This window comes from Camelus ferus, chromosome 3 (genome assembly GCF_009834535.1).
Source record: "Camelus ferus isolate YT-003-E chromosome 3, BCGSAC_Cfer_1.0, whole genome shotgun sequence".
In the NCBI taxonomy this organism is placed as follows: domain Eukaryota; kingdom Metazoa; phylum Chordata; class Mammalia; order Artiodactyla; family Camelidae; genus Camelus; species Camelus ferus.
The window spans coordinates 52,966,830-52,989,313 of record NC_045698.1 but is presented as its reverse complement, the minus strand read 5'-3'; the positions used below and the strand labels follow the sequence as shown (position 1 = coordinate 52,989,313).

Here is a 22,484-nt window from a genome sequence, read left to right as displayed (position 1 = left end):
TTGCATTGTGTGAACTGTAGTGTGTATATATGTTCATACCCCTTTGTATAGCAAGGATGGAATATGATAACCCCTTGGTGTTTTGATATGCTTGCTAGTAAAATTACTATATCCTAGCATTAAACTGACATTATATTTTCTAAAACTTTTTGTGAGTTGTATTAGTATACATAATTTCTCAAACTGATTTTCATTAAATGTGCTGAAAATAAAATCTAACTTCTGAAGTTCCAAAATGAAGAATAATGTCCTGGAAAATGACCATATCAAAAAAAAAAAAAAAATCCCTGTTTTCTGTTTAAGCAGTTTCACTTTAGCTGAAACAGAGACTAGCAACTAACTGAAAATTAAATTGTTAACCATTAATGGAAAGAGCCTTGGGGTTTTATAATGTTTCTCATTTTATAAGTGAGGAAACCAATGAAAGGGAATACACATATATATCCAAATTGAGATTTTTAAAGAGGATAAAGGCCACCTATCAAAGAGGTGCTACCAAAATAATAATTTCCTTTATTTCACCATCATCTTTGTTTTGAACTGGTACTTTCACTTTTCACTTAAAGGGAAAAAAAACTACACTTTTGAAGAAGTGAAGCAGGTCCTCAAACTAGTTTTATCTGAAGGCTAAGATTTATAACTATTAAATTTTGTTTCTCTTAGGCTAAAGATTTTTATTTTAGGAACTGGTAGTCCCTTTTTCTGACAAGCAGTTAAAGTGACATTTAAGTTCCTTATAGGAATATAATTATGAATAATATCTTAGATTTTTATGATGTCTTACTCTACTCTCAAGCAGTCACAGTGCACTAACAGGAAGTGTATCAAACAAATGAAGGCAATGGGTAGAATTTTTTTCCTACTAAATCTGAATACATTAAGTATCAATTGTTATAACACAGCTGTGAAGTCACATACGATTTTGCTTATGTTGCAAACTTTGAAAACATGTTTTTGAAGCATAAAGTGGTAAGCAAGTTTGTGACCTTATAATACAATTTGTTAGTATTTTATGTGGTCCTTAAAAAAAGAACCAAGAGGTCTTTAAAACATAATCACTAATTATACAATATTTCACCAAGAATTAATTGAATAGCTATGTCCTTAGCAGAAAATTAATGGTATGCATTGCTAAACAAAAGTAATATAAAATAGCTCAGGTTAAAAGGAGCTTATAAGCCATTAGAGAGTTAAGAAACAAACCCTGAAACCATGAATTTAAAAATTATACAGATTATAATACCCTAATATAAAGTTCTCATTTTGTAGGTAAAATAGAGACCACTTAAGTTCATTGTTTTGGGGGTTTTTTTGTTTGTTTGTTTTGTTTTTTGTTTTTTTGTTTGTTTGTTTTTTACTTTTTTAGGGGGAAAGTAGTTAGGTTTATTTATTTATTTTCAGAGGAGGTACTGGGGATTGAACCCAGGACCTTGCGTATGCTAAGCATGCACAATACCACTTGAGCTATACCCTCCCCCCAAGTTTGTTGTTGATGAGAAGAATAAATCTTATTTTCACAGTGACCAGACATTTCATAAGCCTGAAGGTTAGGGCCCCATCCTATTTGAAACCCAGTTATCTTTTAGCTTTACCTTCCTCTCTTCCCCTTCATGAACCCGGTACTCCAGCCAACACTGTCCTTACCCCTCATCCTTTTTTTCACTAGGAATGAATGATCTCTGCACATCCTAACTTTACAGTCTTCAGAGACTAACTCATATGTCACCTTCTCCATGTAGCTGTCAATGATTCTGTGAGCCAAAAGTAATTTTCTTCCTCTGAAATTCTAGGATCTTCATGTAATCTTGTCCTATGGCATTTACCACCCTACATTAGTTATTTTGTTATATATCTCAGCTACTCTACAAGGCTGTAAACTACCTGTGAGCAGGGATCATACTTTCTAGTGATTCTTTTAGGGGCTCTCCTCTTGTGAAGTCTTCCCTAAACATTCACCTTTATTTTCAGAGGAACAGGTCTTTTACTTTTGCACTCATTTCATCAGCTTTGGTAATATTTAATTATGTCATATAATAAGTGCAACTAGGATAAAAAGGTTTGTGAATAATTACAACTGACCCTTAGTAAAAATGCAATTCAAAATGATGGGTATCATTAGACAGCCAGCTATGAGAAGTGGTTAATTTGCCTTAGGCATCAGTCTGTTTTACAGAGAAAACGAGGAGCTTTGGGTACTCCAGCCAATTAGGTTTAGTGGAAAGTAATTTTTAAAAGCTTACATTCCCCTCTCTGTCATTTCTAGTTTGCATTCATTAGCATTTATAACCATGAAATTTCTATTTCAGATGAATTTCAAAATTATAAAACTTCAACCATCATTGACTTTCAGCTGATTTCACACTGAAGTTCAAAGTCAGGGTTCATTCATCCAACACGTATTTATTGAGTTCCAGTTATGTACTAGGCACTATGTTAGACATGATTTTCTACAGCAAGACAGCTATTTGGTGCAAATTTTCTAAAAGATCTTTATAGTTCATTTTAGATTAACCAATTTGGTCTGAGATACAGATTTATGGTAGAACTATAAATTAATTTTTCTTAATTTTGTTCTTCTGAAATCTAAGGTGTATTTGGATGCTGCTACTGGGGGCAACTCAACAGTAAAGCATATTAGGTGCTTGCCTCAGCCCTCACCTGTGTAAGAGCATCACCAGACACAATCAACATTCTCCCAGCCTAGCTTGCGAACACTCAGTGTGTGAACATTTTCCTGCTTTATCTATACAAGGGTATATGAATAAACTTTACTATATAAAGAATCACATCTTTTTAGCTTTTTAAGAGTTTTTATCTGTAAAGTATCTTAAAATACATGATAGCAATTTATTTAAAATTCTTAGCTGGGGCACTAATTTCTCATTCCAGGTGTTTCTTTCCATATGGAAGGACATCTATTAGTGTAACACTCCTTTCTGGCTAGCTTCCCTCTATTGCTCTTCCCTGTTCTACTATTTTCCCTCTATTGCTAAGTATACAAGGTAGGTTCTCACATAGTTAGTTCTTCAGAGATCATGACTGGGTATACAAATCTGTCTATTTCTGAGATTTGGTATTAGAAAGCACATTGCTGTCCTCTAACTAAGCCACATTCTCTGATATTAGCTTTATCTTGATCTCTATCTGCCATTCCTTTGATTATCTATCAAATGTTTTGGAATTTAGGCAAGGAAAACAGGGTGTTTTCTAGTAATTATACTTGCCAAAGCCCAATATAAATAAATGACCACAGGTACAGCAGTTCGTAAAGCCTAAAGGACATCGCTTGACAGCAAGAACAGGTAAGACAGCTCACCTACATGCTTGTGAGTATTGACCATAAACTGATATGTGGATCAACCAGACAGAGAGAAATTAGCCAGTCAGAACTCAGCAGTGCCCTGATCACGTATGGGTCTCCTTTACAAGTGCACAGGCATGTGTCTCTTTATTTGCACAATCTTTAAGAACTCCAGAACTACAATAGTTAACATGATGTTTTACAAGCAACATAGACCAATTTTAAAAGTGCATTACCCATGGTCAGTGATAAATATTATATCCATGACAAAAGTGTCCATGAGCTAGAAAGAATAAGGATTGACAATCTGAGTTGGATTACGCAAAAAAGATAAAAGTTGGTATTCTTAAATGCCTCAGGTTACTTTAGTTTAGGGCCATGCTAGCTCTAAGGCTGATTTGCTGCCATCTACTAACAGGAAGATGGAAACCTGGATTCTAATGCATGCTTTGACACTTACCCAGTGTCTGGTTTTTGGCAAGAAAACAAAGTCTCTGCTCTCACGTTGCTTAAATTCTATTAGAATAGAGGAGAAGACAGGAAATGAACAGATGTTAAGTGGTGATAAGTGCTATAAAGAAAATAAAACAGGATAAATGGGATAGAGGGCAATGGTTATGATTAGGGGTGCTATATTACATAAGGTGGTCAAGAAAGACATTGCAATTAAAGAGATATTTGAGCAGAGTTTTGAAGAGACTGAGAGAGTGAGCATGCAAATATTAGGGGAAAGAGCAGAACAAACAATAGTATTAAAGTTGCTGAGATGAGACTGCTTGGCAAACACAATGAGCAAAGATGGGAGTTTTGGAGCAGAACGAGAGAGAGAGAGAGAGGGAGATAGGAGACGGGTCAGACAGGTAGCTGAAAGTCATAGTAGTGGTTTGGATTTCATTCTGAAAGAGATGGTAAAAACCACTGGACCGTCAGCCCTGCCACTGTCTGGTAGCTCAGAGATGGGTAGCTTCTCGGGCTAATCTGGTTGGGGCTCATCTACCCCTCTGTCCTACCCCAACCAGGAATTGGAATCTTACCCAGAGTGACTAGAAGGCTGACAATTCACGGCACCTAGGCCAGATAATTGGTCTTTCTTGTTCCCTGGACCCCACCCAGCACTGTCATGGTTCCTGCTAATTCTCTGGTCTACATTCATTCTGTGAGCTCTTTCAAGTTCTTCTAATAGATTCCATTTTCTGTTTGGTATTTAAAGAGTTGTTTCTTTGCTCACTGTTAGAGATGGCTAGCTTACTACCATTTCTTTCTTTTCTTCCTGGGAGTACTCTATATTTCCCAGCCTCCCATGAGTTAGGTGTGGCCAGGTGGCAGCCAAGTGATGGAGTTCTAGTCAACTGAAGGTGAGCCCTAGTAATGTATGCCATTTCTAGGCATGGATCGCTAAAAATCTCCCACATGTGATCCTCTGTACTTTCTCCCACACATAGCTTGAGGGATGGCAACCTTGAATGCCACATACTAAAGAGGCAGAGCTACAACAGGTAAGGTGCCTCAGTCCCTGAGTCACTACTTGGAGGAGAGCTGCCTAACCAGGAATATCTGCACTAGACTTTCAATCAAGCTCAAGAGAAACTTTTATTACACTAAGTCACTGAGATTCGGTTTGTTAAGCAGCTAGGGCTATCTTAGCTAATACCTCTTATCTAAACTCCAACTACACCTCTTAGTCATCATTAAACATCTCACTCCAACATTAAACACCTATACTCCTCGGCATAGAAAAATTTTTGAGATATACATGTAATTTTAATTTTGATTACACAAGTAAATGAAAATATTCTTTTGTAAAAAAAAATCTAACATTGATAAGCAAAGTCTCCCTTAACTATCATAACCCCTATTTCAGTCCCATAACCAGAGACAAGGCAGTTAATCAATGACATTTTGCAAATTTAAAAGAACAAATAAAAAACTGAGCCTAGCAAAATAAATAATGAAAATTCTGTTTTTAAATTCTAACAGGAACTCAGTGTACAAAGTAATGGGGATCTAAGAAGGATAACAGAGTGCCTGCCTTCTGGGAGCTTACGGGCTAGCCTGTAGGAATACCTGCAAACAGATCATTACAATACAATGTAACACAGTGGTGGTAACAAAAAGAATGTGCAAAAGGCATCAGACTTGGATGGACAGAGAATTAAATTTTTAAATTTTGGAGTGGATTCGGTCAGGCTGTGTGAATACATGTGTGAGAGGAGAGATCTGGAGCAAAATCAGAGTGTAAAAGGCTGATGCAAGGTTTTACAAGATGAAAGTGAGTTTTGCAGCAGGACCAGGTTAGGGGTGGTTGGTTTTGGGAGCAATTCAAGTAAAAGCAACAACGTGTACAAAAGGAGGGAGGTGTGAAACTATAAGGTATCTGGGGGTGCTTGAGGCATCTTTGAAAAGGTATGTAATCTTAAAAATCAAGACCCAGTGGAATACATGTTAGTATTATGCAGATGCTTCCCAATGCTACTCCAACCTCCAGGCAGATTGGGAAATACCCATCACCCTCTCTTTCCCAGGACTTTAGAACAGTCCTAATAATTAGTTAATGATGAGGTACACATTTGTTGTTGACAGCTGAAATAAGTCATTGAGTGCCTAAGACATGTCCTTAACCTTCCAACCAAGACTAGATGAAGAGGTGATCCATTTGAAAGTACAAAGTTTCAAAACAGGGACTCTTCTTTCCTACTCCCACCCGTACTCCCAACCGAACTATTACATGTGGACCACATGCCTAAGCATCTCCATTTACTTCAAGGAGGAAATGTCTACCTACTAGTGGGTAAAGATGTTATATGATCCATCAGAACAATGAAATTATAGGAGCCACTTATCTGCCAAGAGTTTAAAACAGTAATTTGGGTTTTGAAATGAGCGATCAATTTATAAATATTTAGGGAGTATCTATCTATTCAGGGGGCTATGTCTCAACTGAATAAACTGCAGGCAGACATCTGAATCCATCAAAAAGAAGTATAAAAACTCAACCACTAAATTCTCCAGTATTACAGAAAGCTAAGAAATATGCTAGGTCTAGAGAACGAAAATAAATGAACTATGGCTCAGAACGAAACGGGTAAGTCAATTATTTGTGGTCCTGGGATCTCATCACTGGCGGGAGTTCCTACATGGCACTGTGGGCATTTGGGGTTACATAAATTCTTTGTTGTGTGGGCTATCCCGCGTGTTGAGGATGTTTAGTGGTATCCCTGGCGTCTATCTACTAGATACCAATAGTACCCTGCCCTAGTTTTGACAACCAAAATGTCTTCAGAATTATACTAGTTGAGAACCACTGGTACAGGCAGACCCAAGAGAGAAAGAGAAAATAAATAAATAATCAACCACAGGCAACATTAACCTTGGCTGAGGATATAAACGAAAAACCACGGAGGATAAGAACATTCCATGTTCTGCGATTCCTAGCTAAGGAGTTAAAATACAGGCTTAGCTCTTTAGCACTGGAATTCTTCAACAGCTACTAAGTATTAGCAGAGAACAGAAGCTGTACCCCACCAGTCACTGCTGTCAAATTCCTGTGAAGGTTGAGTGCTGGTTACTAAGAGACAGAGCACTTTATCTGAATAGAACGTGCCAGGCTGGGATCTTTTTAAAATAAATCAGTGAGTCAGGACAGACTTCTCCCCTGCTGTTACACAGACTTTTTTTATTTTTTAAACTACAAGTATAACTCCATAACAGCACAGAGGATTAGGGCTAATTGGTCCAAAAAGTAGGAAAAATCTGACCGAGTTTCCTCATTTCCTTAGTGACCCTTCAGCAATTTTTCTTAAGTTTGCAACAGAGAAAAGCCCTTAAATTGTGGCCTTGAGAACAACAGTAATACATTTTAAAATAAAACAACTCCCCTATTAGATGAAATGCAGGTTTGTCCATATGCCCAGTGTATAATGGCAATATTTTTCTTTCTCTGTTATTTTTTTAAATGTAATAATAGTAATAAAACACACCAAGACATCACCCCAGTAGATGCTACTGAGATGAGCAGGGATGGGTGAAAACTCCCCCCAGCCCTGAAGCTTCCAGGGGGAGAGCACGTCTGCCTGCTCCAGGAGAGGCTTTGGGGTCAGTGGTTTGGCTCTCCTAGGGCTGTCTGGATCAACCCCACGGAGATATACCACTGGAGGCACAGAGAGGGCGGCCTCCAGCTATGGAAAGAACATCCGTGAGAATCTTGTGTGTTTCCATCGAGGAGCACAATATGCAACGGGGAGAGGAGTTGGACCAGAAGGTTCTGACTGAGCAACAACGACACACCTTCTCTTTAATCTCCAAGTGCTCCTCCATTACTTTTGATCTAGTCCCCCAAACTAATGCTGCCAGTAATCCCTCAAGAAAAATTAATCATGATGTTACAGTTCCTGACAAATCCTCAGACATTTTCTGCTGGATCAGCTCTGGACAGTAACTCATTAACACCATCAACTTTATGATTTCTGCAAGTGCTGTATTAGGAGGTATGTTCTTTTCTACATACATAAAATGTTTAAAGAATTTCCCAATCTTCATTTTTTTATTTATTCTCAAACCAATGATCTATAAAGGTTGTGTGGGAAACTTTATCTTTTTTTTTTTAATGCAGTTTTTATTTCCCTCTCCAATGCAGCCTTAAAACTGGAGAATTCCAACCTGAAAGATCCATCTCGCAAGAACACAATTTACCAAATCTGGCAATAAAGTCTACATTGATAATTAAACTTTGTATCCCTCCTTTTCAACTTCCCAAACAATTGTCTGGGTATTTTACATTCTTGTACTTGTTGTATCTTTAGTGGTTATTACACTTTAATCAAAGGCTGTTGTGTTAGGCTGGTGGCACGGTGCCTGGTTCCTACTAGAGCCAGAGTGACTGACTAGGCGAGAAACATCAGAAGGCTATCTGATGGGCTGCTCTTCAGGCTCAAATACCACTGCTAGAAAGAAACAAAGAAGCTTTTCCCCACAACATCATGTGGACAGTAAAACCAGCACCATAAAAGGAAGTCCCTCAAATTCCAGAGGGAAAAAAGAATCGAAGACATGAAATAAAATTCCAGTTGATACACAAGGAAATAACTTGCCAGTAGCCTCCTCTCGCCTTTTTGTTTCTGACTGTAAAATCTCAAAATCGAAAATCAGCAAAACAGATTCAATAATTTAATTCGTTCTTATGGGGGACTATGTTGGGATAAATAGGATTAATGTAAAACTCTGCATCACCAAATCATTCTACTTATCCCTTAGTTGAATTTGGGTGAAAATTCAAAATTAATAGGTCCTATCTTTTAAAATGAATATTTTTCCCAATTGCCAAATATAAATTTACTGTTGAATATGTAGGCAAACAGTAAAGCACAAAAAAGAAAATTAAAATAATCAGTAATGACAACACTCAAAAGTTACTTTTTAATACATTGATATACTTCTTTCATTCTAATTCTTTCCTGATAGTGGTCTTTTTTTTTTTTTTAACACAAATGGTATGTTTTGTAATGTGCTTGAACTTAAAAATATATTCTGAACATTTTTTCATGCTATTAAGTATTCTTTCTCAACAGCTATTATCAAGTTTTTGGTCTCAGAACCACTTTATAGTTTTAAAAATTACTGAGACCCTCAAAACTCCTTTATTTTTATGGGTTATATTAATTGATATTTATAGTATTAGCTATTAAAACAGAAATTTTTAAAATTTTCTAGTAATTCATGTAAAAATAAAGTAACTCATTACATGTCAACATCAATAACATATTTTACAGAAATGAATTCTATTTTCCAAAATAAACACACAAAAATATCTAGTGACATTATTCTAAAATTTTACAGATTCAACGTTTGGCTTAACAGGAGACAGCTGACTTCTCATATCCAGTTCTGTATTCAAAATGTAGATATATATGTAAATGAAGTACAAGTATGTGAAGAAAATCTAGCCTCAGACAGATACGCAGTTGAAAAAGAGGAATAATTTTCATATTATTGTGGATATTCTTTATAACACATCAAAACTTGACAGCTGTAGTGTTTTAAAGATTAGTTGTAACGTGGAGTCTAATATAAAAACAAAAACAACAATAACCATTCTATACTTTCATGAGACAATAAAAGGGAAAAATGCAAATGTCTTAGTATTACAATGAAAACAGTTTTGACCTTGAGGACACCCTGAGAGGGGACCACACTTTGAGAACCACTCTCCTACAACCTCACATTTAACGGTTAACATAGCATTCTATCACAGTATATGACACTTAACCCAACACCACGTTGTCATTTAGATTGTTTCCAAGGTTTTGCTATTACAAAAAACGCTATGACAACATCCTTATAGATACCTCTTTCTGCATATTTGTTTCCTTTGAATTAACACCTTAGGAAGTAGAATTTGAGGGCCATAAACAAAGTTATTTTTTCAGGCTTTTTATATGTATTGCCATATTTCCCTCCAGAAAGGTTTATTAATTTGCATTCCTATCAGTAGCCTGTACAAGTGCCTTCCATCCTTACTCACACTCTTATCAACACTAGGTACCATGTGAGCCCTGTCTGGAGAATTGTTTTTAGAAAATCAAAATGTGACTGAGCTGGCTGTTAGTGAGCTCAGTCTCTAAATGATTTACAATACTTGAGATTTACTGGAATTCTCTGCTCACAGAGTACTTCTCTGATAATTCTACCACAATGTTTATTTACTGCTACTTCGAATTATTTCAGTTAGTATTACCATGTGTCTTCCACTTGACAATCAGTTTCTTGAAACAGAAACCACTGCTCATTATCATAGAATATACCACAGTGCTAAGCCCCTGAGAGAGAGACCTGCACAGGGTAATGTGGAAAGAGCATTTTCACCTCAGAGAGATCTGGGCTTAAATTGCGGGTTTCCCAGTTACAAGCTGTGCAAACTTAGGTGAATTACTTCCCCTTCCTTTCCTGCACTTGAAGGTCATCATGTCAGCAGGGAGACTAATATGTACATCATAAGGCAGCTGTGTTGAGATGCGATGTGTAAAATACATCGTACAACACTAGGCAAATAACAAATGTTCCAGGTGTTGGTTTTCTCCCTTTTCTTTTCCAATGTTTGAATTAACCTCGTGAAGTCCCAACTTTGAGGATCTACACATTCTAATTTACTAATAAGGCTATAATTAAGACAGAAGGAATCTCTTTAACAATGATTACCTCTGGAAAGTATAACTAAGCAAAACTGACCCATTTTCTAATTACACTTCCCTGCATCACTCAGTCAGTCAGTAACATCTATGAGCATATGCTATGCGTTCCAAAGATGAATTACACCCAGTCCCTAAACAAAGCAGAAATGTAAAATAAAATCATTCTTAGTGCCAGAATGCTACTTTTCTGATCACACTGAAACCTGAATTCAGAGAAAAACCATTTATGGTTATGCTGAGAGAGCTGTTCCCATTGTCCCTCTCTGTGGCCGCAGGGACATCACCCCAGGCCCTATGCTGGTTCAAAGCTGATACTTATTGCAGTGGGGCTTTAGGAGTAGACCATTGTAATATGACCCTGAAATGTATTCACACACACTAACGAGAAAGCTTTGGCATTTCTGATACCCGACCAAGGAAATGAAAGAAGAGACACTGGTGAGATATGCGCAGTCCAGGTTGAAGTTCACTCCTGGGCTTACCTCAAAATTTAAACAAAGCACAAATCAAGGAGAGTTATGTGTGCTTCTGGGAGTATATCCCAGCTACGGATGTGGGGTCAAATGGTTCTCAGCAGTATCTTCTGGAGAACTGTGCGTGCTAAGGCCTTAACAACTCCAGGAGAGATGCCAAGTCTGGGACTCTAATTCCTGAAGTCAAACTGAGATTGATCAAGAATTTTTTTGCTGCCAGCACCTGAAAGGTATATGCTAAAGTTGGTGCTACTTCATCTCAAACCTCTCCTGGGGTCTGTAACTCTATGTTCAACAGCACTTCAAATATTTGCAATGCAGAGGCATGTGGATGAGGATTAGTCCTTTCAGATCTGAAGTAGGTTTTTAAAAATTTCCTGGCAGCATATTGTGGTCATGAAGCATATGGCAGCTCTGGGTTTCAATACTGTGGCTAGGGTAAGTTTATCCTATTGTGATTCTAAACTCTTAAACTATGCAAACTCAATCCAAGGAAATTTACGGGATTGACAAATGGAAACTTTGGCAGCAAAGATGAACTAGAGCAGAGAGAAACAGAAAACTCTTAAGAAGTGGTTGTCACTTCTTGCCATTTTCCTCTAAGATAAAGTAGGTCATTGATTCTTGTCATTTATTCAGATGATAAGGTCCTGATTTTCTGATGCTGGCAGTCCTCTCTCTGCCTTGGTCCTACAGCCACAGAGGCTGCATTACCCTGCACCTCCTTGCCAGCCGAGGTTGCTATCCAAGGACTCCACAAGGCTTTTCTTCCAAAGGGTCAAATATATAAATGAAGTAGGAGTCTTAACTCTATCAGCCAGTTAAACTACACATTTAGTTATCAGGCAATTTTAGTTCATATATCAACACTATATGCTTTCTCCCTATCCCCATGCCTCTTTTGTGTCCTGGATTTTCTCAGGAAAATAAGAACATCACTCCTTCCCAGAGCTATTAGTGATCTGACGCTGAGGGTTTGGAGAAAGATGTTTTCTGCAGTTTCCTAGGTAATATCCTTAGCTTCCTCCTCTGAGCAGGACAGACTGGGGCACAGCTGTAGGGCCATTCTGCCTTTAGTGCCCTCTCACTCCCCTTCTAAGCACCCACTTTCCCCTTCCTGGTCCCCCTTTCTTCCAGGAGAGTCTCTTAGAGCCTGTATTTGAAGGAATTTGTTCCAAAGGAAATCTAATCTAAAACAGATGCTGATAGGTTTAAGCTAATAACTCTCTCAAAGGTGTTTGCATTTCTATGTCATTAATCTCTCTCCCTTGACTTGCATTTTCCAACTTCAAAGACACTCTCAGCTCTCATTCTCCATGCCCTTGTTTTGACAACTAACAAGGTGATTCCTTAAAAGCCTGATGAACAGGGGTGTTGACCTGAGAGAAGGAAACTTGAGATCCTGGGATGAAACATTTTGTGGTGCAATCCAGCCACTTACTCACTTAACCACCATTTCTTAAGCATCTGCTGTGTGCCAGACACTGTGTGCTAGCTGCTGGGGATGCAGCAAAGAAGAGAAGCAAGGCCCTTGCCCTCACGGGGCTTCCACTCTGGTGGAATAGCACTAAACAATAAACAAACATAAAGATGCCATTTCAAACAGTGGTAGGTGCCATGAAAAGTGAAATACTGAACAGCGTGATACTGAAAGACATCAAGGGAGCCCCTCAGGCAGGGTGGTTGAGGAAAGCCTCCTTAAGAAAGTGGCATTTACACTGAATCTGAAGAGTGGATTTGGGAAAGAAGTGTTCCAGGGAGAGAAAACAGCAAGTGTGAAGACTTGGCTGCAGGAACAGGGCAGGAGATTCAGAAAGAAGCCAGCATGGCTGGAATGTAGTGAACACAGAGGGAGGGAGGGAGCTGAGCTGAGGGAGGAACGCAGTCAGGTAGGGCCCTGAGAGCCATGGTAGAGATGCAGAGAGGTGATCCTGCTCCTGCCCCAAGTCACACAACTAGTAAGTGGCAGAGCCAGGATGTCATCCATGTCCTCTCAGTCCTATCAAGTGTTTCTGCACTGTCATCTGGCTTATGCCCAAAACGGTGCTGGATGAAGAGAGGATTTACTGAAGTCCTTCTTGGAGATCCTAAAACTTGAAGAGACAGACTGCTGCCTCATTCTCTTTTCCTCATTCTCTCTTGGGGAAAAAAAAATCCCAGATATGAAAACGTCAAACTGTAGCACGCTAAATCCAACACAAATTCTGTCTTTTAAACAGAGGATCTGAATTTCATAGATATTATGAGTAAATACCTATTGAACATTTAGCATATGATCCCACAGAGCACGCAAAGAAGTTATTTTGGTGTTGCTACTTCTGACCTTATGAAAATTCAATCACACTGGATTGCCTAACAACTATTTTTAAACATAAGACCTACTCTCCCTATTACACATTAGGAAACTTAATATAGCTAAGGTGTTGGTCAGGATTAGCTACTACATAGATTTTCTGGGTCTTCTATGCTTTGCTTTTGAAATTAGAAATAACTTGAAATAATTATTTTTTAAATAAATGTAGTCTCAAATAAAAAAAGAAAGAAGTTGGCTAATAAAGACCAGCTGTGTGTAAAATCTTGAGCACTGAACTCATGAGCATTCCAGCACTGTCCCTACCATTAGACTAGGGTTAGCATCCTAGTATACCTACTAGCCGTCTGATGTTAGGTAAATTACTCAAGATTGCGAGATCCATTTTCTCTTCCATAAAATGCAGGTGAAAATAATGCCTGTATCAGAGCTATTGTGAAAATAACTCAACAAGCGATTGTGCTTGGAATAGACTGGTTATTCCTTGAGTTGGTGCTGGCTTCCCTTACTTCTCTGGGTCTTTGTTCATCCATCAGAAACATAAACGGGTCTGGAAGATGATGCTAAAGTCTCATTTAAGATAAGTGTCATCAGCAGCCAGGCTTTCCGGCCGTACTTGGACCACAGGACAGTGAAACCTTCTGCTGAAGGCAGATGGAGAAGTTGCTAGCACGATGACCTGGAGGCTGACAGAAAACTCCCAGGGGAATGAGCAAGGAGTCTTCAGAAACTGGGACTAGAAGGACCAGGGTCTTAGTAGAACCCTAGGCCTCCATTCATTTTACCAATGCGTTGGCTTCAACTAGTTACTTGTGAGATTACTTGTTTAATGTCTGCCCTCTCCAGAGAGTAAATGCTAAAGATTAGAAACCCTGTTTTGTTCACTCATTCTAGGTTTAATTTACATTGTTTCACACACAGTAGGTCCTCAATAAATATCTGTTGAGTGAATGAGCCTCTTTTCTTACAGTTATATACATTTCTGAAATTGGAAGTGTCTCAATTTTAGCTAAGCTACACCATGGCATTGTTGCTTTGGCATCCATTTTGTTGGATGAAGTGGCCTGCAGGGGCCTTAAACTGACACCAACCCCCTCATGCAAGGACACACCCTGGATCAGAGTAGTCCCTGATATGACTTCCCCAACAGTCCTTGTGATCAGTAGTCTCCCCGACCTTTCTACTCCTTTCCCTTGTGCTCGCTTTAGATAAGACCCCTGTGAAGTTTACCAAAGTCCCAATCTCATTTTGAGTTGACTGATCCAGATTTAGGCCAGGAACCCCAAAGCATTCTACCCAAAGGCCCTCTTAAAGGCATCTGTCCCAGGTTCTGCCTTTCCCTCTGTCTGTACTCTGCGCTGACGTCCCCAATGGCCCCTCGAGGTATGCCCCATACATCCTCCAGGACTTGTCAGCAGTAAACTTCTCTATTTCAGTTTCTCTTGAGGTCTTCCGTCAAACTGCTGCTCACCATCCAGCACCCTATGTTCCACTTAATAAATGTTAATTTAACAAATTTATTATAGGAGGAAATTCATTTTATTTACAAATCAATAATTTTAAATGACCTAGTAAACTCAGCCATTAAGAGGAAATTTGTGGTCAATGTAAATTTCTGCTTAGCATGTGGATTTATTTTTTTTAAGAGAAGTGTACCTAAACTAAGACAACATGGTAATGGCTCCATGAGAGGGCTTTAAGCATTTAGAGTTTGGTAGCATCAATTAATCATCCCACATATCTTGGACTTTATCAGATTAGGATGTGGAATTTTGGAACTGAATACACCCCAGTTGCCTTAATAGAGGATTTTTCTCTGGGCAAAAAGCAAAGCCTACTCTTATCCTTCCATCTATGATGTGGCTCAAGGGTCAGTTTAGGGGAGGCTTCCCAGTGAGTCATAGAAGGTGGGAATGATAATTGCAGACATCCTAATTGAACAATCCCTCAGTACTTATCACTGTCCCCTCCAAGCTACTGTGTTTCCACAGTCCCTGGCTATTGTCAATTCCTGGAAAACCAATAGTAAGCAACTAATGAAATTCTACCTGATCTGACAAGTTCAACATTCCAACTCAGTTTGCTTCTCAAGGGAGTCTGGATGACTTGATGTTCACTTGCTCATACATTCACACATTTATTCAAGCCATTCACTTATGATTCAACAAATATTCCCAGTCCTGGAAATCCTGAGTGATTCTGGATGAGAAAAACAAAGATTAGACAGAGCAGTAATTAGCACAAGAGCTGAAATCAGGAACTAAAGGAATATGTAATATCTGTCTGGAATATCTTTCTGCCCAGCTGCAATACCATCTCTGCAAAACCTTTCTAAATTTTATTTTAAGAAGAATATATGTCTTTTTTCTATTCTTTATTAACATCTGTAGTGTAGTGCTTATGACATTATTTTGGAGTTAACTGCTTCCCCTCACTTGGCTGTGAGTGCCTTTAAGAAGGAACTGTGTCATCCAATCACCTTTATGTCCCTAGTGCCTACCATAGGGCCAGGAATATAGAACTCACTACCAATGGAGTTCTCTGGATTCCAGTGAAGCTAATGGACTTCTAGGTATCATCAGGCCTGTACTGTCCACACGGCAGCCACTAGCCACATGTGGCTATTGAGCACTTAAAACATAGCCAGGTGGGGGTTATTGAGATGTGCTGCAAATGTAAAACACATACCACATTTCAAAGACTTAACACAAAAAAATCCCATTAATAGCTTTTATATTGATTACATGTTGAAATGATATTTTGAATATTGAGTTAAATAAAATATATTATTGAAATTAATTTCACCTGTTTCTTTTTATTTTTTTATGTGGCTATTAGAAAATATAAAATTACATATGTAGTTCACATTGTAATTATTTTATTATCCATAATTTCTATTGGATAATACGGACTAAATTAAAGATCACTATTTCAGATACAAACCACATCCAGTCTCTTGTACTTGATTCTCTAAGGTTTGGGGGGTTTTATTTTTTTGTTTTTTCTGTAGGAAGGAAGGGGATTTTGGCTATGTTGTCTGAACTGAGTCAAGGCTTTCATTGAGCCTATGGTCAGAATATCCAGGGAATATAAGACACTTTTTTTTTTTGCAAAACTCTATCAGTTAATATGCCCTACACTTTAGTAGTTTTGCTGTTTTAAGAGGAAAAAAATCCAACTCTTGTTGTAGTCCCCTACATTGAGTCAAAGTCTCACCAAGGGCATGTAATCCCCATGCAGCCAACACTTAAATAGCTCTTCAAATCCTGGCTCCAACCACCTCTGTTTTATCTTCTCTCCTCCCTCAGTCTCTGGCATCCTAAACTGTCACCCCTCCCATCTCAGCTCTTTCCACTGACCTCAAAAGAGGGCTGGCTCAAATAACATCCTTGTCAAAACACCTAGGTAAGCACAGCAGCGGGAGACATCATATAAATAGATACACAGCAACAGAATGCTCCATACTGATAACAAAAACCATTTACAAACTCCCCTCACCTTCCAAAAGGTTTGTTTCTTAGAATGATTAGTCAAACATAAATGTCACTAATAATTTTAATTCTATCAGCTTAGGCAGACCTTTTTAACACAGGTACTGGCAAAGTTGCCATTGAAGGTAATTTTTAAGTTTTGGGTACTACTGTAGCAAAAATCCTCTGTGCTTGAATAGAGAAATTAAAATTGACCAACAGATAATGATCCAAGACAGAAATTCTGAAAATTTTCTTAAGTGGTCTGTGGGAAAGAGTTGGGCTTTTTTGGACTACCATCAGAAAAATACAAAAATCATGTGTCTATTTACATATCTCCCTCTGTACAGGATGCCATATGTTTGAAACATTTAGTACAGTGTTTGGCACATAGTAGGTGTTCAATGAATACATGAATGTATAGGTGCTTACTATTTAATGGGATAATGTAATCATCATGTTTTTTTGTTTTGTTTATTTTTTTAAACTCTGAGTAGTATGGAAGGCAGAACCCAGCCTCCTATTTTACTTAGAATAAAATCTGAAGTTCTTACTACAGCCTACAAAGTCCTACATTATCTGCAACCCAACCATCTCTTAGACTCATCTCCCACCAGTCCCTCCCTTATCCACTCGGTTCCAGCAACCTGACCTCCTTGTGTTCCTCAAACAAGCCACACACATTCCTGCCTTAGTGCCCTTGTGCCAGCTCTCCTCTGCCTAGAACACTCAATTCCTTCAGTCTCTGCTCAAATGTCACCTCATCACAGAGACTTTCTCCACCAAAACAACAAAACTCTTAACCTGCTGTATTTGTTCTCATGTTGTCACTTGACACATTACACATTTATTTGTTTATTTGTCTCTTCAAACTGAAAAGTCACTCAAAGAGGGGCAGGGATAATTTGTTCACTTTATTCACTGCAGTATCCTTTGTGCCTAGAAAATGACTGGCACATAGTAAGGGTTCAATAAATAGCTGTTGAATGAATAAACTAATGAACATTAGATTGGAGTCCAGACACCTGGACTTAGTCCTAATTCTACAGCTAAACAGTCATGACTTTGAACAAACGTCCCCTGACACTCAGTTTCTGAATCTGTAAAAGGACTGGTTGGGAAAAGATGTTTCTATAGCCTCTCCCAGCTCTCAAATCCTGTGTGTTTTATTGAGCTGCATTTTACGTACAACTTTTGTATGAAGTTTTAGCACCATGAAAATCTTTTCTTGATATCCACAAACTACTAGCCCCCTGGGCACTTCAGTATGATTGAAGACCCTGCTCCAAAGGCCCCTGATGAGGCCTACCCCAATCCTTCCAGGAAGGATGGATCCTGGGACTTTCTCCCTATTTTGAGGTGCTTCATACAGATATTTTCTTCCTTAAATCTCTTATAGCAGTTGATGACATAATTATGTTTTTCTGTTTTTCCACGTAGATCATAAATACCTTGAGGACAGTAACGGAGTCTTTAATTTCTATATTGCTAGCATGGTCCAAGGCAATTAGTAGGCATTCCATGAGTGTTCAATGACTGAATGAATACAGGAAAGCCAAAGTGGAATAGAACCATTCCTCATATAGAAAATGGAGCTATCACTCTCCCCTCATTGAGGAATGGTGGGCAGAAGGTAGGTCTGCTGCCACTAATGGTCCATCTGAAGGGATGTGAGAAACTAAAGCTTATTGGGGACCTACCAAAGGCTAAGCACTCTAACACATGTTCACACAATTTACTTTATCCTATGACAACCTTATGAATTAGGTATTATTACTGATCATCCTTTTTTACGAATCTGTAAAATTACCCCATTTTACAGATGAGAAAATTGGAGCTCAGAGAGGATAGGGAATTTGCCTGAGATGGAATGGCAAACGGGTTCCCACTCAGGCCTCTTCATGCCATATATCATATTCATATCACTGAATGACCTATCAGAAGGGAAGGGTAGTTCTCTGATCCAATGTAAGTATTGGCATTGTAATGGTGAGCTTTCCTGCACCAAAAAAACATTTTACAATTAAAGGTGATTTTTTTTTCCTTGATTCAGAAAGGTGGCTATAGATAATTCTATACATTATTCCTGGAAGGACAAAGAAAAGATTCACAAGCAGATTACACTTTGTACCTTTTGAATTTTTAAAAGTAAATTTTCTGATAATAAAGTGCACTATCTGTTCATTACAGAAAAACCAAAAAATATAGATAAATACAAAGTAAAAATTTTAGTCGACCATTGTCCCATCATCACTCAGATACAATCACAATTAATCTTTTTTAAACTTAAGGTTAACAAAAGTTACTATAACCTTTATTATGTTATTTATTATGTTAACCTTTATTAACCTTTTAAGCCCTTTTCCAATATATACTTTATTTCATAATGAAATCATTCTAAATTAAACAATAAACTTTTTTCAAATTCAATATATGCATTTTCCATATTGTTAGAAATCTTCATAAATAACATTTTAATGCCTTATTAATACTACATTAAATAGATACCCCAATCATTTTGTTATTATTACTTAAGCTGTTTCCATTCATTTACTTTTATTTGCCTCTCAATTCAAAAAAAAAAAAAATCAGTTTGTAATCCAACTTCTGCAAATGGTTCTTATCTCTGAGAAAATGCAAAGACAACTTTTCCATCCAAGAAGGCAAAAACTCCCACTATTATTCAAAAACATGAGGTCTTCTAGTAACCTTTCACTGTAGAACCTCCCTGTAGCAGGTTGGAGCCATTTGAGTTTCCCCTACAGTAAGGAAGGGTCTCTCCTCTGAAAGAAGCGGGGTGCTGGAAGTCTAGCAGTGGCGTGGAGTAAACAGACCCAGGCTCACATCTTGGTTCTAATGTTTTCTTGCCTTATACCCTCAGTAAATTACATAAAGCCTCAGTTTCCTCCTATAAAACAGGATAGTTAAAATGAGAAAACAAATGGAAACACTTAGCAACGGGACTGGCACAGAGTGAGTGGTTCCTCTCTTAATTGTAAAACTTTGGTGGAGGAGCTGGGAGGAAGAATGTCCCATCATTCTTACTTTCCATCCATTAGAGAATATTTCAAGTTCTCACCTCTAGGCTCAGAAGAACTTTAGGCCACGTTTGTAAACTCACACCCACAAAATGGTGTGGTTTCTGACGCTTTAAAGTAGAAGAAATTCGAGGAGTCCCAGTTCCTATAGGAGTTCCTCCCAACTGACATCTCTGTAGTGAAAGGAGTTACAGCTGCCACCTCTTTTCCCCTTGCTCCCACCATGGACCAATCCTTAGACTTTTTTCTTTCTACTACAGCCTCTCTGATCTCTGATCTGAGACCTCCCCAAACCCAAGTTTCCAATCTGCCCAGCAGATTTATTTCCCAACAACACCAGTCTGTTCTCCTAAATCTTGTTCAGAAGTTTACTGATTTCTTGTTACCCATGTTATCAAATCCAAAATTTTTAAATGTGATGGTTTTCAAGGCCTCCCCCACCATCTCCTTCTTCTCTCACGTTTTCCTGTTTTCACGTTTCACTCATTCTGACCCTTGGCCTGGTGTCCACCTTACCATCTGTAGTTAAAGCAGGCTGAAGTTTACTGTATATAAACCACAGCTTTACCTGAAGATCTTGACTTTGTCAAAGGGCAATGCAACCCCAAAGTGGTACTTTGAATCACTGTCAGCTGCTCACACTTTAGAGTTAAGTGAGTTTTCAGATTCTCTGGAGGGCAAATTTTGGTTGGGCAAGGGTATGAGGACCCTGGACACCATTAAGGGAAAAGGTTATAAAGGCTAGGATTGACAGGCTTCCCCTTCTCATCGCCAAGAAATCACAGGTCCCTTGTTCCATCTCCTACAAGGGACTTCTCTTATGCTTCTCCTTCTTGGCTCTCTTGGCCAATCTCCAGGGCCCAGGTTATGTCTACTACTTCTGAAGGCAGCCACAGATTTATACACTCTTCTCACCTTCCACAGTACCATGGTCTGGCCTTCTCCACTCCCTCATGTATTCAGCACATAGGCTCATAGTCCCCATATTGCTTCCTAACTTCTTCCATAAAGGGCAGGGACTATGCCTGCTTCCTACTTGGTAGTTGCTTGGTCAATATGTGACTGATATTCCAGACTTCTCATCTGACTGACAATTCACCCTAATCAAAGCCACTCTGTGGGCTATTTTAGCTTCAGCTCTGTTGGTTTTGGTTGGGCAGCACTTACTTTGGCTAAGACGGGCACTTCCATCTGTCACCTACAAAGCCTTTCTACTGAGATTAATAGATTTAGAAAGGGCCACAACAGACTGACACACCAAAAACCAAACAAACAAGAAACCTAAAACTAAAAACAAACCAACCCCCTCTTCCCAATACTCAAAGAGAACAAGTGAAAGCGGTAACAAATTCAAATAGAGAGGCAGTGATTACTACTGTTCGCATTTTAGGGCTTACATGAAAGGAGGGAGGCAGGGAGATGGAAATGGAGGGAGATCTATATTTTTATATAGTATTACCTAATTGTATTCACTGAAACGTTGATATTTTGAGACAAAAAAAAAAAAAAGCAGCACCAGAATTTTAACAGGGGTGACTGAAATTCATGCTTATTTTCTCCTAAGAATTTATGGGTCTTTGTACGAAAATTAAGTCTTCTTCTAGCAACCTAGTCCAGTGCTGGGTAGCCAAGAGACTTCCAGGCAATTCACGTTTCCAGAACAACCTTCTCCACTTCCACCCCCAATCCAAACCCTCTTCTCCTCTAGCTCAGGCTTTCAAAATTGTTCCTAGGCTTTGGGCCAAACGTAAGCGTTTCAGCACATATCTGCCGTGAGGCAGGACGCGAAGTAAATCCCCAGGAATAAACAGCGCAGCAAGTCACAAGGAGCCGGTGGGGTCAGGTGGGCAGTAATGAAGGAGGAAGGGGGAGGGGGACGAATTTTGCGGCTGCAGGCGGGCCTGTCACTCCAGCTGACAGCAAGCACCTTCACCTTCAAGTTCTTCACCAAGGCAGCGCCCCCAGAGAGAAAGTGCTTAGCTCGAGAGAAAGGAACCCTAGGGCTTAAAGAGGGAAAGGGAGGGGACGGCGTCCGCCTGCGAAGCACCTGCCCTCCCTCGGCGGCCGCACTCCGGGCCCGGGCGCGGCGGGCTGCAGGCCTAGAGCGAGGGGCCCACGCTACCTGGCGTCCGGCTCCGACTCCGACTCCGCGGCCGTCTCGTCCTCTTCGCCCTCCGACTCCTCCTCGGTGTCCAGCTCCCGGGTCGCCTCCTCGTCCCCGTCGGAGCCGAGGGCGCTCTCCGCGGCGTGGTGCCTGTCGCTGCTCGCCATCGCGCCTCTCCCGGGCCGGAGCTGGAGCCGGAACCGCCCGCGCCGCGCCTGGTGTTCTCCCTCTGACGGCCCCTGTGGCGCGGCCCGGCCCTACCCTGCCCTGTCCCCGCGGGGCGGCTCGGGTTCCCGCCCGGGGGCGGGCGAGCCCTGCGACTTTAAATAGAAGGCGTCAAAAAGTTTCGCCACGGAGCTTCTGAGGCCCCGGCTCTGCTTCTCCTCTTCCCGCGCGTCTGCCAACTGCCCCCGCCCCCACCAGCCACACACACACCCCCTCCCCCGAGCCCTCCCCTCCCCCATGCAGGCAGATCCCTGCGGGCCCTTTGGGCAACTGGAGAGCACCATCCGAGGGGCGCAGGCTCCCGCTGCGCCGGGAGTTGAAAGGAGTGAAGGCACCCAACTCCTGCCTCTCCTCTAGGGTGGGTTTGGTAGGCTTTAG

The 22,484-nt window shown here is 39.8% G+C and overlaps 1 protein-coding gene across 2 annotated transcripts in view; it reads right to left on the bottom strand.

The window, feature by feature from the left end:
• CMYA5 (cardiomyopathy associated 5) overlaps positions 1-22,185 on the bottom strand; it is an 86,220-nt gene extending 64,035 nt beyond the window's left edge. Inside the window, exon 1 of one of the 2 annotated variants that reach the window (XR_004317962.1) lies at positions 21,900-22,185. Coding sequence is in view for 1 of the 2 variants with exons in the window: in XM_032475067.1 (XP_032330958.1) it covers positions 21,900-22,048 (149 nt within the window). In the remaining variant the exon portion in view is untranslated. The remainder of the gene's footprint in view (positions 1-21,899) is intronic. The other variant, XM_032475067.1, reaches the window with a different exon arrangement.
• Between the last annotated feature and the right edge of the window lie 299 nt (positions 22,186-22,484).